The sequence below is a fragment of the Chenopodium quinoa genome, unplaced genomic scaffold, assembly GCF_001683475.1.
Source record: "Chenopodium quinoa cultivar QQ74 unplaced genomic scaffold, ASM168347v1, whole genome shotgun sequence".
Classification (NCBI taxonomy): Eukaryota; Viridiplantae; Streptophyta; class Magnoliopsida; order Caryophyllales; family Amaranthaceae; genus Chenopodium; species Chenopodium quinoa.
This window is the reverse complement of record NW_018742904.1, coordinates 357,924-377,032: the sequence shown is the minus strand read 5'-3', so window position 1 is coordinate 377,032 and position 19,109 is coordinate 357,924. Positions and strand designations below refer to the sequence as shown.

The window sequence follows — 19,109 nt, the reverse complement described above, 5'->3', positions numbered from 1 at the left end:
CTACTGCCAGAGATCCCAACTACAGAAGTGGGAGCTCAGATGAGCAGCCGCCTGAGGTCCCAGCTTCAGGCGGTGAAGTAGAGCAAGGAGAGGTAGAGCAGAGAGGCTCACCCGGGGGCGCTCCTAGCACCCCGGGTGATAGCATTTTAAACGAAGAGACTGCTCCCCTCCAGGAGACCAGAGAGCAGGTAGGCTCTGATAAGGAGGTCTCCAACTCCCCAGCCGGCTCTGATGCCGGTCACGTTCAAAGTAGCAGTAGCAGCTACTTAACCGAATCTGAGGATAGCGAGGAGGCGGAGAGGCCTTCTTGGGATAGTAGGAACGATCCTCTCATGATCGCCGTCTCCTCTAAGGACCGCGAGCTCATGCGGGCTGCGCTGCCAGATTTTATCAAACAGCGGCCGCTGGGGGGTGACTATACAATAAAAATCCCGGCTGCTCTGGGAACAATATGGTGGGAGGATGGACAACCGAACGCGAACGCTTGGTTCGGGTGCTACGAGGCGGCCTTCGTGGCCGGAGTCCGCTTCCCTCTCCACGACACAATAAAAGCCATACTTAGGGGGTATGGCCTAGGTCTCTGGCAATTAACCCCCAACTCATGGGTAAATATTTTAGGGTATATCGCCGCCTGCGAGATGCAGGGCCTCAACCCCGGCTGGGAGGCGTTTGCCCACATGCATTACTTGAGTAGGAGCCCAGGCGGCTGGAGAGCCTGGTATACCTTGACCACCCAGCCCAAATACCTTATGACCTTGGACAAGCCATCCAAATGGTCGGACTGGAAGCACCGGTTCTACTTGGTTAAGGCCCCAACTACGGCAGAGAACAGAGAATTCCGGATCTACAACCGGAAACCAGAACTCTTGGGGACCAAGTGCTGCCTGCCCCCTGTCCCGGAGGATGATAGAGAGACCATCCTTGACTCCGGGTTTTTTGAGTTAGTTCCTGACACCCTCTCATCCGGAGAGATAGTAAGGGTACCTAGAAACTGGGTGCCCAAACATGAATTTTTTAGGGACGAATGATTCTTGTCCGCTTGTGGTCTAAGCAGCATGTTTAAAAAACGTATGTATTCGGAACTCAGCCGGTTTCTTTCGAACCGGATGCTTTTATTTCCTTGCTTATTTATTATTCTAACCGTGTGCCTTCCTCTGCAGAAGAAGCCAAGAAAATGCTGCCCACCGAGAAGACACCGGCTAGATCGGCTGCCGACATCCGGAAAGCCAATCTCGAGAAAAAACTTGCTGCCCAGGCGGCGAAGAAGGTATAACCGTCTGATCCTTCTCGTTTATTTCAATCCTTTAATCCCATAACTTATATTTTTCTCGTTTACAGGACGGGAAGCAGATGCCCCGGTCCCTTCAAAAACAGGTCAGGCCTCCGCCGACCCAACAAGAGTCTGCATCCAAGGTGCAGAAGACAGCCGACCGGCAAACTACTGGCGGCAAATCAATAAAGGTCCCAGACGGGCCTGGATCTGCAGATGTGCTTTCTGCCATCCCATTGAGGACCGCAACCGGTCCCTCTGAAGGCCGTTCGGGCCGCCAAGGTAACTTTGACCTTACACTGCTTGATCTGCCCATGCGGGTCAAGTCTTATTCACAGTCTCGATCGCAGCCGGGGGATTCTCCAATCAGCCGGCAATCTATAGGCAGAGCATATGCGAGTTTCTCACCGTCTGTTTCTGGTGCAGATAATTCTCCCCGCTGGCCGGACGGGGCACAATATGCCCGGGCCATGCTGAAAGCCGTCCCCAGGGACGAGAAGGAGGCGATCCCTGGGATCAAATCCTTTAATGCCGACCGGGTGCTGGTCGACCTGGCCGACGTATGCTCCAACAACCATGCGGTAATTTTCTTGACGTGCATTTTTAAATATGCAGTATTAACCGGCTGTATTTTTGCAGGCTATGCTGCGCGTAGAGGGGCTCAAACGAGCTTATGCCCGCAAGTCTGAAGAGGTAAGGAGAAGCAAACGGGCTGTTGATGACGCCCATAATGTTGCTGACTACTCTTTGTACATGCATGGCTTAGAATCTAAATCTATACGCATGGAACAGGCGGAGAAGGCCAAGGCCCTCCAACAGCAGATTGATCAGCTGAAAAACCAAGTTGACCAACTGCAGGCGTCCCTGGATGATGCCAACAAAAAGTTGGAGGAACAGAAAGAGCCCCTCCAACGGCTGGGCAAGGCGGAGACTGAAAATGGCCGCCTTGCCAAAGAGAATGAGCGCCTGCGCAAAGAGGCGGCTGCTGCCAATGAGAACTTCAAGGCCACCTTGGAGTCGGAGCAGGAGAGGCTCATTGAAGAGAATGACCATGACTGTGCAAACCGGATGCAACGGGCGTTTTCCATCATCCACCCGGAGGCGGACTTCACCGTTTGGGAACTCGCCTTCAAATATTCTAATCTTGCCATTCTGGCCGAGGAGGCGAATGAGCCGGGGCCCGGACCCTGTGACGCTTGGGTTAGGGAGGAGATTGCGCGACGGCAGGCGGAGGCTGCTGAAGAGGAAGAAGTCGTTCCTGAAGCCGACGCAGCCGCTCACCCTGATCCAACCCAGAACCAACCGGAATAGGACCGGTTCACTGTTCGCCTGGAGTAGCAACTACTTCCCGGCCTGCGCGCCTTGCATTATCTTGTAATAGCACCGGATGAGATGGGCTAAGCTGTAATAATTTTTATTTTGAATATTAACATTTTCACCGGCTGAGCCGGCTTTTGAATGCTTTTTATGTTTCTGCACTTCAATACTAGAATTCTTGTTATTTTTTATACATATTTCTGCGAGGATAACCAAAAGAACCCCGCCGGTAACACTACCGCTTGGGTCTTCGCAAACAGCAAAGAAATTTGCAAAGGTTGCCAAGAGGACCCCACCGGTAACACTGTCGTCTGGGTCTTCGCAAACTAGGCGAAGAAATTTGCAAGGGTTGCCAAGAAGACCCCACCGGTAACACTGCCGTCTGGGTCTTCGCAAACTAGGCGAAGAAATTTCGACCCAAAACCAAAGAAATTTGCAAAGGTTGCCAAGAGGACCCCACCGGTAACACTGCCGTCTGGGTCTTCGCAAACTAGGCGAAGAAATTTACTAGGGTTGCCAAGAAGACCCCACCGGGAACACTGCCGTCTGGGTCTTCGCAAACTAGGCGAAGAAATTTGCAAGGGTTGCCAAGAAGACCCCACCGGTAACACTGCCGTCTGGGTCTTCGCAAACTAGGCGAAGAAATTTACTAGGGTTGCCAAGAAGACCCCACCGGTAACACTGCCGTCTGGGTCTTCGCAAACTAGGCGAAGAAATTTGCAAGGGTTGCCAAGAAGACCCCACCGGTAACACTGCCGTCTGGGTCTTCGCAAACTAGGCGAAGAAATTTTGACCCAAAACCAAAGAAATTTGCAAAGGTTGCCAAGAGGACCCCACCGGTAACACTGCCGTCTGGGTCTTCGCAAACTAGGCGAAGAAATTTACTAGGGTTGCCAAGAAGACCCCACCGGGAACACTGCCGTCTGGGTCTTCGCAAACTAGGCAAAGAAATTTGCAAGGGTTGCCAAGAAGACCCCACCGGTAACACTGCCGTCTGGGTCTTCGCAAACTAGGCGAAGAAATTTCGACCCAAAACCAAACCGGATGGCGTCTGGGTAATTGCCCCTGGATAGCGGTCTGGGTCTTTGCAAGCCAGGCGACTATCCATATGATATAGCTCGAATATACACTAAGTGCCAACATTAGATTCGGGAGCCAGTCGGTTTATACTGAATTACCGGTCGGGACTTCGCAAAAGAATCACGCCAGATTAGGATGTCCATTCACCGGTTGGGCTTTTGCAAGCATACCCCTGAATGAATTATGGCCTAGACTAAATGTTTTTAGGCCTGCTCTTAGAGAGTCAGGCGGCGGTATTGAGTACCGGCTGTCCTTCCAAAAAGTGAGCCGGCTGCAAGTTTGGGGTTGCTAGCCTGCCCTTTTTTGGTGCGAAGGATCGTCAGGCGGATTTGTCCGCCTGTGTGATCGCTTAGAACAATTTACCACCCAAATGGGAGATGTTCTCTTCGATGAATTCACCCGTATGGGTGTCACCGGATGAAAAAATTTTTAGGCCTGCTCTTAGAGAGTCAGGCGGCGGTATTGAGTACCGGCTGTCCTTCCAAAAAGTGAGCCGGCTGCAAGTTTGGGGTTGCTAGCCTGGCCTTTTTTTTTTTTTGGTGCGAAGGATCGTCAGGCGGATTTGTCCGCCTGTGTGATCGCTTAGAACAATTTACCACCCAAATGGGAGATGTTCTCTTCGATGAATTCACCCGTATGGGTGTCACCGGATGAAAAAATTAGTTACTGGTGCCGCTTGTGGTAGGCACAAGACATGGCGGCTGTATACAAAATTGAATGTTATTCTCATTAATCATTTGAAAATTTTCAAAAGATGTACAATACTTAGAAGTAGTATTTTTTGAGGTTATCTACATTCCAAGTTCTAGGCAACTTTCTTCCGTCTGGAGTTTCCAGGCGGTAAGTGCCGTCTCGTACTTCTTCAAAGATCCGGTAGGGTCCCTCCCAATTTGGGGTTAATTTGCCTTGTTCATTGGCCCTACCGGTTGCCTCCATTTTGCGAAGCACAAAATCTCCTTCTTTCAAAGGTCTTTTACGAACCCGCTTGTTGTAGGCTCTAGTCATACGCAGACGGTAGATTTCATGACGCAAGGCAGCATTCCCCCTTCGCTCTGGAAGAGCGTCTAATGCCAACCACATGGCTTCCCAGTTAGCCTCCTCATCATATAACATAATGCGTAGAGTAGGCTCATAATGTTCAATGGGAAGAACTGCTTCAGTGTCGTATGTCATGAGAAATGGGGTCTCACCGGTTGCCCCCTTTTCGGTTGTCCGGATAGCCCAAAGGACATGAGGTAATTCCTCTGCCCATAGTCCACCGGCTCTTTCTACTTTCTTCTTTATCCCGTCTGAGATCAACTTGTTAAAAGCCTCAACTTGACCGTTTGCCTGAGGACGGCCAACGGATGCAAAACAATGGGAAATTCCTTGGTCTCCCAACCAGGTCTTCAGGACAGGCGTTTCGAACTGTGGTCCGTTGTCGAAAACCATGGACATTGGAACCCCGAACCGGGTGATGACGTTTCTCCAGATGAAAGAAATCACGTCTTTCGTTTTAATCCCTTTTACCGCCTCTGCCTCAACCCATTTGGTGAAGTAGTCTACTGCTACAAGAATATAGCGGCGGCCGCCTGATGCAGGCGTATAAGGTCCCAAAATGTCCATGCCCCATTTAGCAAACGGAACCGGACTATGGATTGTCGTGAGTTCTGTTGCCGGTTGATGTATCAACTTAGCAAATTTTTGGCACTTGTCGCATCTCTTTACTAGATCCATGGCATCCGCTTCAAGAGTGGGCCAGAAGTACCCTTTGCCGTCTGGTTCTTCTGGCCAGGGACCTGCCGCCAATATGCGAGGCACAAAACCCCGCGTGCAGATCTTCCAAAACTTCTCTCCCCCTATCCGGGGTTACACATTTCAAAAACGGCTGCAGGTATCCCTTCCGGAGGAGTTCCCCTTGATGCATAACAAAACTTGAAGCACGCTTCTTGAGCGCTGATGCTTCTGAAGGGTCATCCGGCAAGGTACCATCCGTCAAAAAGGACCGGATGGGATCCATCCAGGTAGCAGTTCTGTCCAAGACTCCAATGGGATCATTCTGAATACTTCGTTTTTCAATGACTTCCCAAAAGACCGTCCTAGGAGCATCACCGGAGGCTGATGATGCCAACTTTGAGAGGGCATCTGCCTGATTGTTTTCAGACCGGGGCACCTGTCGCAGATGAAATTCATCGAAGGACCCAGCCTCCTCTTTGACCGCCTGCAAATATTTAATCATAGCCGGATGGGTGGCTTCGTAGTCACCAAGGTATTGGCTAACGATCAGCTGTGAATCTGAGCAGGCGTCGACCTTTCTTGCACCGGCTGCCTTACACATGCGCAATCCGGCTAGTAGGGCTTCATACTGTGCCTCATTGTTGGAGGCTTGGAACTTAAACCGTAGTGCATATTCAAACTTATCCCCTTCCGGGGAATGACAGATAACACCTGCACCACAGCCGTTCACCGTAGAGCTGCCGTCTACAAATAACTTCCAGACCTGATCAGGGTTTTCCGGGTGCACCGGCCTAGTCATCTCGACAATAAAGTCGGCAAACGCCTGACCTTTCACTGCCCGCCTGGGTTCAAAAGTTATCTCAAGGCCTTGTATTTCAACAGCCCACTTGATCATTCTACCGGATGACTCTATAGCTGTCATCGTACGCTTGAGCGGCTGATCTGTGTATACCACAACCGGATGTGCCAAAAAATAAGGCTTCAACCGCTTGACTGCTACGAATAAGGCCAACCCAAATTTTTCGATCATGGGGTACCGGAGCTCAGCATTTTTTAAGACATTGCTGATGAAGTACACCGGCAGCTGAATGCCGTCTCTCTCAGCGAGGAGAACGACACTAAGGGCGTGATCAGAGACGGCTAGGTACATGTACAGAACCTCCTGGGGTAGGGGGCTCACTAGCCTTGGCAAAGAATGCAAGTGCTGCTTAAGCCTCTGGAATGCCGCCTCTGCTTCTTCACCCCATTCAAACCTTGACCTCTTCCTGATTGCCTGGAAGAAATAGAGGCACTTGTCACCTGACCGGCTGAGGAACCTCCCCAATGCCGCCAGACAACCGGTCAACTTCTGGACCTCTTTTACAGTGCGGGGAGACTTCATGTCAATTACCGCCTGTATTTTTTCCGGATTAGCTTCGATGCCTCTTTGGTCAATCAAGAATCCGAGAAACTTCCCAGACTCAACACCAAATATGCATTTCTTTGGGTTAAGCATGACCCGGTGCCGCCTGAGTGTGGTGAAGGTTTCTCGCAGGTCTGCTAGGTGATCCGTCTGTAGCTTGGATTTGACTATCATGTCATCGATATACGCCTCTACATTCCTGCCAATCTGGTTGATAAAAACGGTGTTTATCATGCGCTGGAATGTAGCCGGTGCATTCTTCAACCCAAACGGCATCACCGTATAGCAGAATAACCCCTGATCAGTGACAAAAGTCGTCTTCTCCTGATCTTTCTTCCAGAGAGGTATTTGATGGAAGCCGGAATAAGCATCCATAAAGCTCATTAACGCATGGCCGGCTGTTGAGTCGACTAGGCTGTCAATCTTTGGAAGCGGGTAGCTATCTTTTGGGCATGCTTTGTTCAGATCTGTGTAATCCACACACATCCGCCAAGTACCGTTCGGCTTCTTTACTAGAACGACATTTGCCACCCAATCCGGGTAGTAGCATTGCCTAATGAATCCAGCATCCAACAGCTTTTTGACCTCAGCCGCTGCCGCTTGAGATCTTTCTCCACCATGATCCCTCTTTTTCTGCCTAACCGACTGCTTTTTGGGATCTACGGATAGCTTGTGGACAGCAAGATCCGGGCTGACGCCTGGCATCTCTTCCACTTCAAAGGCAAAGATGTCTTTGAATTCCTTCAGCAGCTGGAGCAAGCCTTCTCCCAACCGTTCGAAGGCTACCGTCCCGACCTTGACTGTTCTTTCAGGACGGCTGTCATCTAGGATGACATCAAGGCAGTCACCAGCCGGCTGTGGTCGTTGGTCATCTGACCTTTCCCCGGCTAGTGATTGCTATTTCTCCTTTTTGACGGGTGCCAGTTGGTCCGCCTTTCTTTTCATACCGGCTGCCCTTGGAGCCGGGACTGCTGGGTCGCAGTTATCAATATCTATGGGCTCGCCCTGGCCGGCTGCACCCATAGTTGTCTTGACGTCAGAGAGATAGCACTCTCTTGCCGTCTTCTGGTCCCCGCTTAGGGCACCGACTGTACCATCATCCTTTTGAAATTTGACCAACATGAGGGACGGGATGATGACAGCCTTAGATGCGTTGAGGGTAGGATGGCCAAATATCATGTTGTAGGCGGACAGCTCCTCCACAACTAAAAACTTGACTATCATGTGGCGTCCTTGCCCCTTTTCACCCAGCCGGATCGGAAGATCTATGCTTCCGACCGGATGCACTACTCCACCCCCAAAACCGACTAGTGGGTGAGGAGCCTGGTGCATGTTACCGGATGTGTACTTGAGCTTGGTCAAGCACTGATAACTGATTAGGTCAGACGAGCTCCCGGTGTCTATTAGGATCCGGCCAACCTTCTGGTTGGCAACCTTGCATTCGATGACGATGGGGTCATCATGAGGCCGCCTCACCTTGCCCCGGTCCTTTTCAGAATTAAGGACCTCAGGGAAGATGTCTTTCGACGCCTGGCCCTCATCCACTGAGTTGACCAGCTTCCTGATGTTGTCTTTGGTGCCCCGGATGGTGGGACCTCCTCCGGCGAAACCGCCTGCTATGGTGAAGATGGTCTCTTCATCCGTCTCGGAGTTTACTGGGCCGGTTTTTGCCGCCTGCCCTTTCTTGGCCTGGGTATTACCCTTAGCCTTGGGTAGGTAGGATTTTAGGGCCCCCTCATCTGCCAGACGGTCCAATAGCCGCCTGAGGCTATAGCAGCCATTGGTGTCGTGGCCAACATCCTCGTGGTATTGGCAATACTTGCTATTGTCCCGTTTATTCACGGGGCTTTTCATTTCAGCCGGTTTGTCGAGAGACATCCGGTCTTTGATTTCCAGGAGGATGGTGGAGCAATCTTTTGTGAACTCGTATTTGGGTACATATGGTTCTGACTTCCGCCTGATCTTCTGGGCCGGCTGTCCTGATCGGTCAGCTGCCCAGACCCCTTTTCTCTTTTCTTCCTTTCTTGCCGGCTGATGCTGTTGCCGGCTCTCTTTTTTATCAGACTTTTTAGAATCTGACGGCTGCTTAACAGCACAAAGCTCCGTCGCCTGTATATAGGCTTCAGCTTCAATTAATGCCTCTTGGAGGGTAGCAACCCTCTTCCGGACGAGGTCAAACTTAAAAGTCGACCCATCCTTCAGACCTCGAAAGAAGTCTGTATAGGCCACTTCGTCTGATAGTCCTGGAATCTGAATTCTCATCAGATTGAACCGTCTGACGTACGACCGGAGGCCCTCCCGGTCGCCCTGCTGTATTGCCCCTAGGTCGAGGCTAGTCTTTTTGGCAGGAATATTCATTGAGAAATTTGACGTAAACAAGTACGCCAAAGTTCGAAAGCTATTGATGCAACCGGCTGGTAGGTTACCAAACCACCGTTGGGCTATGCCCTTGAGGGTAGCCGGGAAGCATCGACACCAGACGGCATCATCTAACCCCTGGAGGTACATGAGGTTAGAGTAGGCCATTAGATGGTCTTCTGGGTTGGTGGTGCCGTCATAGGCCCCCACCAAAACATTCTTGATCTTAGGCGGCTGTGCCGCCTGGGTTATCTCTGGTGAGAACGCCGTTGGCTGTTCCCCCAAATTTAGCAGGCGCAGCTGCCAGTCCGTGGGTTGGAACGGCTGCTGCGCTTGCCCACCGAAAAGACCCGGTGACATAAAAGGGGATCCACCTAACCCATTCGGTGTGCCGAATAGGCCAGGCTGGATCACTTTGGGTCCAGACCGGGCAGAAGCTTCGCCCGTCTGGCTCCCAAGGTTCGTTCCCGTACGCCTGTGTGAGACGTCATGGAAACTGTCCGGGAAGGTCGACGTTGAGGCCGACGCAGACGCCTGACCTCGCTTCTCTTGGAGAAATGTGCGGGCGTCTGAGAATGTTTTCTTGGAGCCATCCGGCTGTACGTGCCGGATGGCCTTTCGCAGCTCCCCTTGAGGAAAACGGAGTCTGCTTGGATCAAACCTTAAGCCCTCCCCCTCCTTTGGCTTGGGATGAGGGGTAGGAACTCGTTCTTTGACCGCCTTCTTTCCAGAAGGCTTCTTGGCCGGCTGACCCTTCTTTGGAGTAGCTGACCGGATGAGGCTCTTGATCTCACCCTTGAAACTATTCATGAAAGACATGAGTTCGTTTCTTGTAACGGGGGCTGAGCCCTCCACCGTTTGGGCAATTCCAGCCGGTTGCCCGGCTGGGTTGCTGGGAGCAGCTTGGCTGATTTCCCGTTCTCTTCTATCTTTAGCACGAGGGTGCTTCGTTCTGAAAGACCCATCCGGGGCCACATATGTTTCAATTTCGTCGCCACTTTCATGGTCCATCTGGACCTCAGGCTCGACCACAGGCCGTTTGCCCTGATTCGGTGACACAGTATCAGAAGTCATCTTAGAAGTACTCTCCCCACAGACGGCGCCAAATGTTTCGGGGTTTTTTGATGTGTCCTGCGGGAAAGTTACAATTCCAAGAATGCCCTTCGACGCCTGTGCCTGCAAAATCACGAAGACTCCTGGGGGTAGGAGCTCCGCCTCCGACGATCAAGTTAGTAAAGATACGGGAGGTAAAATGCACGTAATGTAGAAGTTACTTCTCGCGTAATGGGAGAATTCTGCAATTAATATTGCTCGGGGTAAGTGTTTTTCTTTTTGAGGAGTATTCAATGTGAACAACAAATGTTCCAGCCCCCCATTAATGAGGGTCCTTCCACTATTTATAGTGGGGAAGGGATGGTTTCCCTTTTAGGGTTTAGAGGACACGTGTCAGCAGAGGATTGGAGCCCTGCTGACCAACGGCTGGATGCCACGTGTCACTAGGCCATTGGGCCACGTGTTTAGGGTATTTTTACCCCAAACAACCGCCATCACCAGCCACGAATTTCGATTTGCTCTGATTTTTTATGTGCTCTGATTTTATGGCTGTTGCTCCAAGAACGACCACGAATTCGGCCATTGATGGCCGAAATCGGCCGGTTAAGGCCACTCAGCCCCAAAACCGGCCGATTTCAGCCATTAATGGCCGAATTCGTCGCCGTTTTTGGGGAAGGAAGGTTGCGGAAACGGCCAACCCCACCACCCGGAATCGGAAACGGCCAACCCCACCTAAACCACTAACCCGATACCCAACCTCACCTTCAGCACCCAAACTTCACCGGATCCCGAAGCCCACCCCAACCTAGCCCCAAAATTGTACTTGTGGGGACCGATTTCGAAGGTGGGGGAATGGTTCAACGTTGGTGGCGGTTCCTGATTTCTGGGTTGCGGGAAGGGGGGAGGAATCGGTTTTGGTTATTTGGGAAGCGAGGGTACGCCGATTTCCGGTGTTAGGGCTGGTTCGGTGGCAAAACTCGGTGGCGGGGGGCTGGGAGGGGGTGGTTCGGGAGTTGGCTGGGGAGAAGGGCCACCGTTGGTGGCTGCCTGCTGGTTGTTTGAGTTTTTATTTTTTATTTTTTCTTTTTATTTATTTTTAATTTTTTTCTCTCTTTTTTAAATTTTTTATTTTTTTGAAAACAAGTAAAATGGTGACACGTGTCACTGTGGACCCCACTTGACGAAATTGTTGGACGGAGACCGTTAAGTGGTGGTAAAAACCATTTTTGTAACATTTGTCTGGTGTTAAAATACATTTTTTTTGGGGTATTAAAACCCATTTTTGGATTTTTGTCAGGTGTTAAAATAAAAAATATCCTACTTTTTATTATTTTGTAGGCCTGTAAGAAAGAGAAATACTAAAGTATTACTCCTTTTGTCCCTAATTATTTGCTCCATACTCATATTTCACTTTTTAAAGTTTTAGCTGAATGAAATTGATGATAGAAAAAAGTGGTTGGACCTAAAATAATTGTGTGAGAATAAAGTTGTGGCCCACATGGCTATATATGGTATTTAAATTAATTTAGCAATGTTTAAGGGATACCCTTTTAAGAAAAATACGGAGTAATATAATAGTGGAATTGGTGGGGGAGAGAAACAATAAAATAATAGTGGGCCCTTACCACATAAGGAAGTGTTCAATTATTATTTTCTTTGTTCTTGAATAATTGACACAGTTAAAATGTATTAGTTTGACCTTAGACATACAAGTATATAATGAAATATTAATAAAATAATTAGACATTATGAAACTTTATATTAATACCTATTTAGTGTATGGATTGTGAAAATAAGCCAAACGAGTCAATTATTCAGGATGGAGTATGAAACAAATGTAAAAAAAGTTTGCAATTATCATAAAATGTAGTGAGTACTCCGTATTTGTTCTTATCCCATCCATCAATGGTCTATCCTTTATTTCTTACTATGTAGGCTCTGCTCTTTTGAGTTGTTCTGCTCTGCTATGCTGATACCTGCTCTGTCTGCTCTGCCCTACTCTGCTCTACTTAAAAATAATAATTAATATTTAATAAAATAATAATAATAATAATAATAATTAATATTTAATAATAATAACTAATATTTATATATAATAATAATTAATATTTAATAATAATAATAATTAATATACAATATTAATTGATAATAATAACTAATATTTAATAATAATAATTAATATTTTATATTATTTAACCACATTTTCTAATGTTATAAAAAGAGTAAAAATCTAAAAAAAATCAAATAATAATAATAATAATAAAATAATGCATTAATTATAATAGTAATAATAGTAATAATAATTATAATAATAATATTATTATTATTATTATTATTAATAATATTAATAATAATAATAATAATAATAATAATAGTAATACTACTACTAATAATAATAATAGTAATACTACTACTACTAATAATAATAATAATAATAAATAATAATAATAATAATAATGCGATAATAATAATAATAATGCTATTAATGATAATAATAGAGGTGAACAGCTACAAACGTCTCCTTACCAAACACCCCAAGGATTTTGGATCAAAACTGGATAGAGGTGAATCAGCTACACGGATGCTTAATTTGGAAACTTGAAGGCATCAACTAGCTAAACATGTGCTGGCTCAGCTGACACTTTTCCACATCATCATCATAATCATGTATTAATATCATCACAATCATGTATTTAGTTTCTAAATAAAACCAAATACAATAAGTCATTTTATATTATTGCATGCACTAAAAAATTCAGAAATTCTGTCTTTTGTTTTTCACCTTGGTTTGACTTTCACTCCATTTTTCGGACTGATCAGCTCCAAGCTTAATACTCTTTTCGCCCTTTTTTCAATTTTGTTTCTGGGTAAGTTACAAATTCAGTTATATTGATCATTTATTTGTGTTAATTTAAGTAGTTTCCATTCTTGAAATCAAATTCCCTATTGTATAATTTAGTTATTTGATTTTTGAATCATGTTTTTTCAAGAAGATTAAACTTAATCATTTCAATAATTCGTTCTTTTTTTTTAATTTTTTTTTATTTTTTTTTTGCTAATGAATAATTATAAGGTTTTTAATTCTGATCGTATATGAAATTTTTGCCGCATTTCGAACAATTGATCATATTACAATCTAATTAATTACTTATATTATTGCAGGAGAAATTTAGACAATTAAATGGGTTCGTCCAAAAATGTGGTGGGTTTTGTGGGATTTGATGATATAAGTTTGGATTTGGCTGCTTCACTTGTTGGCTCTGGTTATGCTGTCCAAGCTTTTGATTCTCAGGTTGTGTTTAATTTTAGTTTTAAATTTTTTTAAATTCATGTATCTTAAAATTGCAGTGCTTGATAGTGCGCGTAAATTGACAAATTATTCATTAATGTTATGGTATTGATCGATCGCCTTTGGTGCGGTTCTAGTTGTCGGCTGCTCAGTTTTTGTAATGTGATGTAGCTCTACAAAATGTTAATTGTGGTGTTGATTGAAAGCTTGCCCATTGTCATCCGTGTTAAGTATGGTAAAGTTTTCAAATAATGTATTGTAGTACTCCATCTGTGTTTTTTTTGTTGTTCTTCGTGTTTTGCCATGCATGTTTGTTAATGCAGATCTTTGACCATTGACTATTAATATCTTTAAGTGTGTATTGTAAAAATTATAAAAACTTGCTATTCTTATAACATTCATTTAGACGAATCAAACAAGACCCACCTTGACTATGGTTTATCATATGTGTTGGGAATAATTAGAATATTCTTTCAAAATGTGTATAAAGACAAGATTTAAACAAGAAGAACTAACAAAAATAAAAATATGGAGGGAGTATAATTGAAGTGCAGGAGCTTGATGCTTTTGCTGGATTTAAAAATTGAATGAAAAGCTAGCTTGAGGTTCGATACTTTGATGTTCTGTGACTAGCTTTCGAGGCCTACGTTGCTTGTATTTCTTGGTGTTAGTGTTTCATAAGACAAGCTCTAAAAAATTTCGACTATGGTTTGATAAAGAAATAACTTTACAAGGATTCTGAAAAAAATATTTTGTCCATAGAAAATATGTTAATTGTTAAGATTGTAGTCCATATGTATCCTTCTATCCATGTATATTAACCGTGCCACAATAGACATTGTTTTGTTTCCCTTTTGGCTGCTCCTTTGAAGCTATTGGTTGGTAACACTTTTTAATTTTATCTATTGCTATTAGGCATAAATGTGTCAAATTCATAGGCTAAGGAATAATAATGGATGCCCATGTCATTTGAAGATTGAACATGTCTTTATCAACTCTATCACCATGTCAGTGACCACTTGGATGAGTAACACCTACTTGATTCTCCCCTGTAGTCAATGTGAAAACTTTTCTTCATTCTACTGTTCATATATCATGTTGTCTCCTTTTTTACAGGCTAATATAAGATTGCTAGCTTATATTGCCAAGATGAAGATCTGAATAAGCAGAGACCTTGACTAACACTTGCAAGAACTTTTGGTCCAGCGATAGATATACATCATTCTTACACCCCATATTATAAAGATTTTGTTACAATTATAAAAAAAAAAAACATAAAATATGGTCGTTTGCAGCTTTATATTCTAAACAAAATACTCACTTTCTTAATTAGCTTATTTTCCCAAAATTTTAATGTTCATAGGTTTAGGGTCTAGTTGAATGATATGATTATAGTTGTAGGTTAAATTATGCCAATTTCGTATTGTAGTTAAATGGAAGAATGTGGTGACTGAAACTAGAGCAAAGTAATAATTTGATTACATTTTGGATAAAGTTTATTACTTCATATATGAGTAGCTTGTCGGAATGTTAATTTTACTCAATTTAATCTTGTGCTGTCTTTCTTTTTTCTTTCAGCTTGATAGTCCCTTAATGGTTGAATTTTCAAAGAGGCTTGGGGGAACTAGATGTGCAAATGCAGTGGAGGCTACTAAAGGTAAAATTTTAAGAAATCAACTATTGTCCTTACCTTTCACAACCTACTTGTCAAGGTCTTAATATACATATCTGAATACGAAGTTCAAAAGATTGATAAGATGGATTATTTTTAACTAGATATTTGTCATGAAGGTTTCCTCATAAATAAAAATTCTAGGAAATAGTGCTACTTTATGTGTTGTGTTGAAGTGGAATGCAGTTGAAGTTATTACAATATTGCCTTTAGATGGATGGAGGCAAGGTGATTGGCTTGGATTAGTTTGAGCTGTAGGCAACAATAGGTTGCTGGTTTAACCTTTTTTGTATTACATGGATTAGGATGGTAATATTTATTCTATCGTATCAAGATTGAAGTAGTTTGAGTAACTAGTGGTATTTTTTGGTGAGAAGGGGTGTCAAAAGTCCACTTTTAGTATGACATATGTTGTAAAGAATCCTAAAATTTTCTTTGGAATACTCATTTCCAAGTTTATTTGCAATGATATCTTATACAAGACCAAGAACAACCAATTTAAGAAATAGCTTCTTATAGTGCTATTCTCAGGAAAAAAGGAGCTTGTTGTTCTCTGTCCTGATTTTGCATGTGAGTACTTGATGTTCAAGCATTATGGTCATGCTATGGTCTCAACGCCCGACCGCGGGAACCGAATTGATGTGTTGATTACGGGCCGTGTTGTGGTTGTTTAATACAAATTAGACGTCAAAGTTTTTTTTTTTTTTCTTTTTGGAGTTGAACTGTCTTGTCGAGTACGTGATTATTCATGATTAGGAGTTGGGTGAGTTTGTTAACTTATTGTGAATCCTTTCTCTATCAGCTTCTGTAGTAAAGAGCCTGGGTTGGCAAACTATTCAGGGTCATATTTCAGTATTTCTTTTTACAGTTACACAAAAAAATCTAAATTGACTCTCTTTCTACCTTCCTTTGGGAGGCAAAGGATCTGAATTAGGTAAAAGCTTTTGCTTTGGTAGCTAGTTTGTGGAAGCTTAGGTATAATAATCTCATTTGTGTACTTTCTACCCTGTTAGTTAAGAGAGGAATTCATTTGTATTTGGGTTGTTGGGATCAATTGCATTGATCCTTTTACTTCTAGGTCATCTGCTTAGCAAAATATGAAATTCAGAAGGCTAAAAGGGGCATAATTTGGTGGTAGGATGTATTTTGACTTTTGGTCAATTTGTGCCTTCTGTGGTAGCTTTGTTTGGAGAAAAATGATAGGGTTTTCCATGGTTAAGAGTCTACTTTTGTTGGTTTGTGGGAGAAAGTGGTGTATTTAGCTTTTCTTTGTTCCCACACACATGGGAGATATTCTTAAAGTTTCCCTTTTTACGATATTGCAAGATTTGATATCTTTTCTTTTGCCTAGATTGTTGGTGGAATATTGACCCCTCTTCTTTGTATCATTTCTTTTGTTGTTGAATGATGGTTATGAACAAAAAGGACACGAATGTTCTTATAGGTTGGAGCAACACTTGTCATTTCTTGAGATTGTTCATAAGCTCATGAGTGATTTGCTAGCTTGAGGGCATTATCGCATGTATTTCTTGCTCTACCCTTTAAGTGTCATTCAACTTTGAGGTGGAGAGCTTCTTAATATTGTCCTTATCTCTCTATTGTGGGGGAATTCCTCTGGATGTCTTTTTGTTAGAATTCCTTAGGCTTAGAGCATGTTTATTGGGGCTCTTAGTAACTTTTCAAGCGACTCTCCAAGGAGAGAGAGAATCAAGAGCCAACTCTATCCCAATAATGGGGATCTTGGGTGGCTTTTGAGTAGCTTTTTATGGAGAGCCACTTGAGGAAGACTCTTGGCCAAGAACTGTTTAATTGTTTTTGGATAGTTAGCTTTATCTCTAATTGTGTGGCATGTGTCCATGAGGGACCATGACTCTCCGATTTGTTTTTGGCCCATACATGGATAATTTTTTATGAAGAGACAATCACCAATTTTGGGTGGGTATCGTGTAGAGAGATAATGGTAGAGAGGGAGGGAAGAGCTGTTTGGAGAGTCATGTACCAATGTACATACTCTTATTATTTAGGTTTTTTTTTTTTTTTTTTTTTTATTTTTTTTTTTTTATGGGGGGGGGGGGGGTTGTCTAGGGCTTTGTGGAAAGAAAGTGTTGGTTTAAAAATTTATTAGTTTTGTTTGGTGTTTTAGTTTCTGTTTGCTCTGTGCTTAGCTGAGATTGGTTTTCTTGGCTATTCTTGAATTTTCTCTGATATTTAATCTCTTCTTCTATGAAAGAAAAGATATTACAGTTTAAATTAATCTTGAAATTATTATGTGATTCGTTTCACACCGAATATAGCTTAAATTGAAGTATCACAGAAATTGTGAAATTAAATTCTTGTCTTGCTTTTAACTGTTACTTGCAGGCGTTTCAGCTATAATCCTCCTGATACCGCATCCAGCTCAAATTGCTGACATGATATTTGGCCAAGAGGGTATTTTGGAAGGTCAAGCTCATTACACTTGTTGGACTATGTTTCATATTAATTTGTGTTCACTGTTATATTTACTCATGTCAATGTCTTCAGGTTTGAAGAAAAATGTGGTGGTAGTTCTTCATACAGTCACAGTGTCTGCTGAAGTTCAGAAACTAGAAAAATGTCTTACGGGTGAATCAATTATCTTTATCTAATGACATTTGCTTTTATAACAGGAACCTTCTTATATTATTTTTATCAGATGCAATATTATTTATGTATGATTTTTGTTATTGGTTGTTGATGCATTTTACTGCAAGACCTCTAAAAAGTACTTGAATTTTTAAGAAAATAAACAGTCTGACATAGTATCATGACTAATGAATGCGGTATTCTGTAAAATGACACGCTCAACAGATAGTTGTACTACTATAACAATCTTTGATCTGGGGTACAAATTTACGAGAAAACATGACAATATTGACACACATTTAAAATATAAGTGGAAAACCTTTCACTCACAAGTCCGGATAAACAACCACCAATCCTGTTTTATAGTCAACAATTATTAACAATACCTCATAAATCCACACAATATCCCTATAACACATAAACCCAACCCAGGAACTCTTTTAAGGTGATGAGGATTACATCAACAATCCTGGGAACGCTCTCTATCCTAACTTCCTATGATTACATTGACATACCTCGTGAACTCTCTCTACTTCCCAAGATTACATAAAAATCCATAAGAGACACGAACGTCTTTAAATTTCCACAAATATCATAAGACCCATTCTTACACACCCATCCTTAGTACTATTGACACAAATTACCCAATGATTGACTCTGTATGCATATCTACAGGATCCTAAGTAATTTTTTTTTTTCTATCCAATGCATTCTAGATCTACAATAGTGTGATTTAAACAATCTAAAGAAACTTTATTATTATATAATATATCCCACTGCAGCCATGTGAAAACAAGAAACAAAAATCTTTATGGAGAAATGCTATGAAATAATACATTTAAAAAAAAAAGCGGCTAGAGGGTACATAGTATCGTTGTGCCTTGCCTAGCAGTCTTGCACAGTTGTGTCTTGGCACAACTCAAATTCTTCTTTGTTTCATTTGGTGGCCATCTGTAATTCACTTGATGTTGCTTGTGCTCTCCTCGGACTACTCTATATTGCCCGAAGAGTTTTATTTCAAATATCTAGAAGGAAGATACAAATTTTACTCGAGTAATTTAGCTTTGAATTTTATTTCAAATCTTAGTCACCAATGTCATATTAGATGTTGATTGAGTGTATATGAAATTTTTTGAGTATGTGAAATGTTTGTAAAAAGTTACCCACTTGGATTTTATGTGGATCATGAAGATGTCCTTCTCTTCTGGAATAGAAAGGTAGCTTGATTTGAGTGCATGTTGCTGCTCTCGAAATGTAATTGATGAGTGAATTTATATAGGATTTTGTGGAGTAATAGAGTCTCTAGGACATGTGGCCGATTTCTCCTTGTGTAGATTCAATTGAAGGA

General features: G+C 43.3%; 2 protein-coding genes across 2 annotated transcripts in view; both read left to right on the top strand.

Moving 5' to 3' along the window:
* Positions 1-1,912: 1,912 nt before the first annotated feature.
* Positions 1,913-2,581, top strand: LOC110727391 (tropomyosin-2-like). The gene has a single exon (XM_021906953.1). The coding sequence runs from the start codon at positions 1,913-1,915 to the stop codon at positions 2,579-2,581; it is 669 nt and encodes a 222-aa protein (XP_021762645.1).
* Positions 2,582-12,748: 10,167 nt separating this feature from the next.
* LOC110727308 overlaps positions 12,749-19,109 on the top strand; it is a 31,094-nt gene continuing 24,733 nt past the window's right edge. The window contains exons 1-5 of the mRNA XM_021906872.1: positions 12,749-13,063; positions 13,359-13,488; positions 15,064-15,142; positions 17,519-17,599; positions 17,681-17,761. Coding sequence (XP_021762564.1) covers positions 13,378-13,488; positions 15,064-15,142; positions 17,519-17,599; positions 17,681-17,761 — 352 coding nt within the window. The 5' untranslated portion in view covers positions 12,749-13,063; positions 13,359-13,377. The remainder of the gene's footprint in view (positions 13,064-13,358; positions 13,489-15,063; positions 15,143-17,518; positions 17,600-17,680; positions 17,762-19,109) is intronic.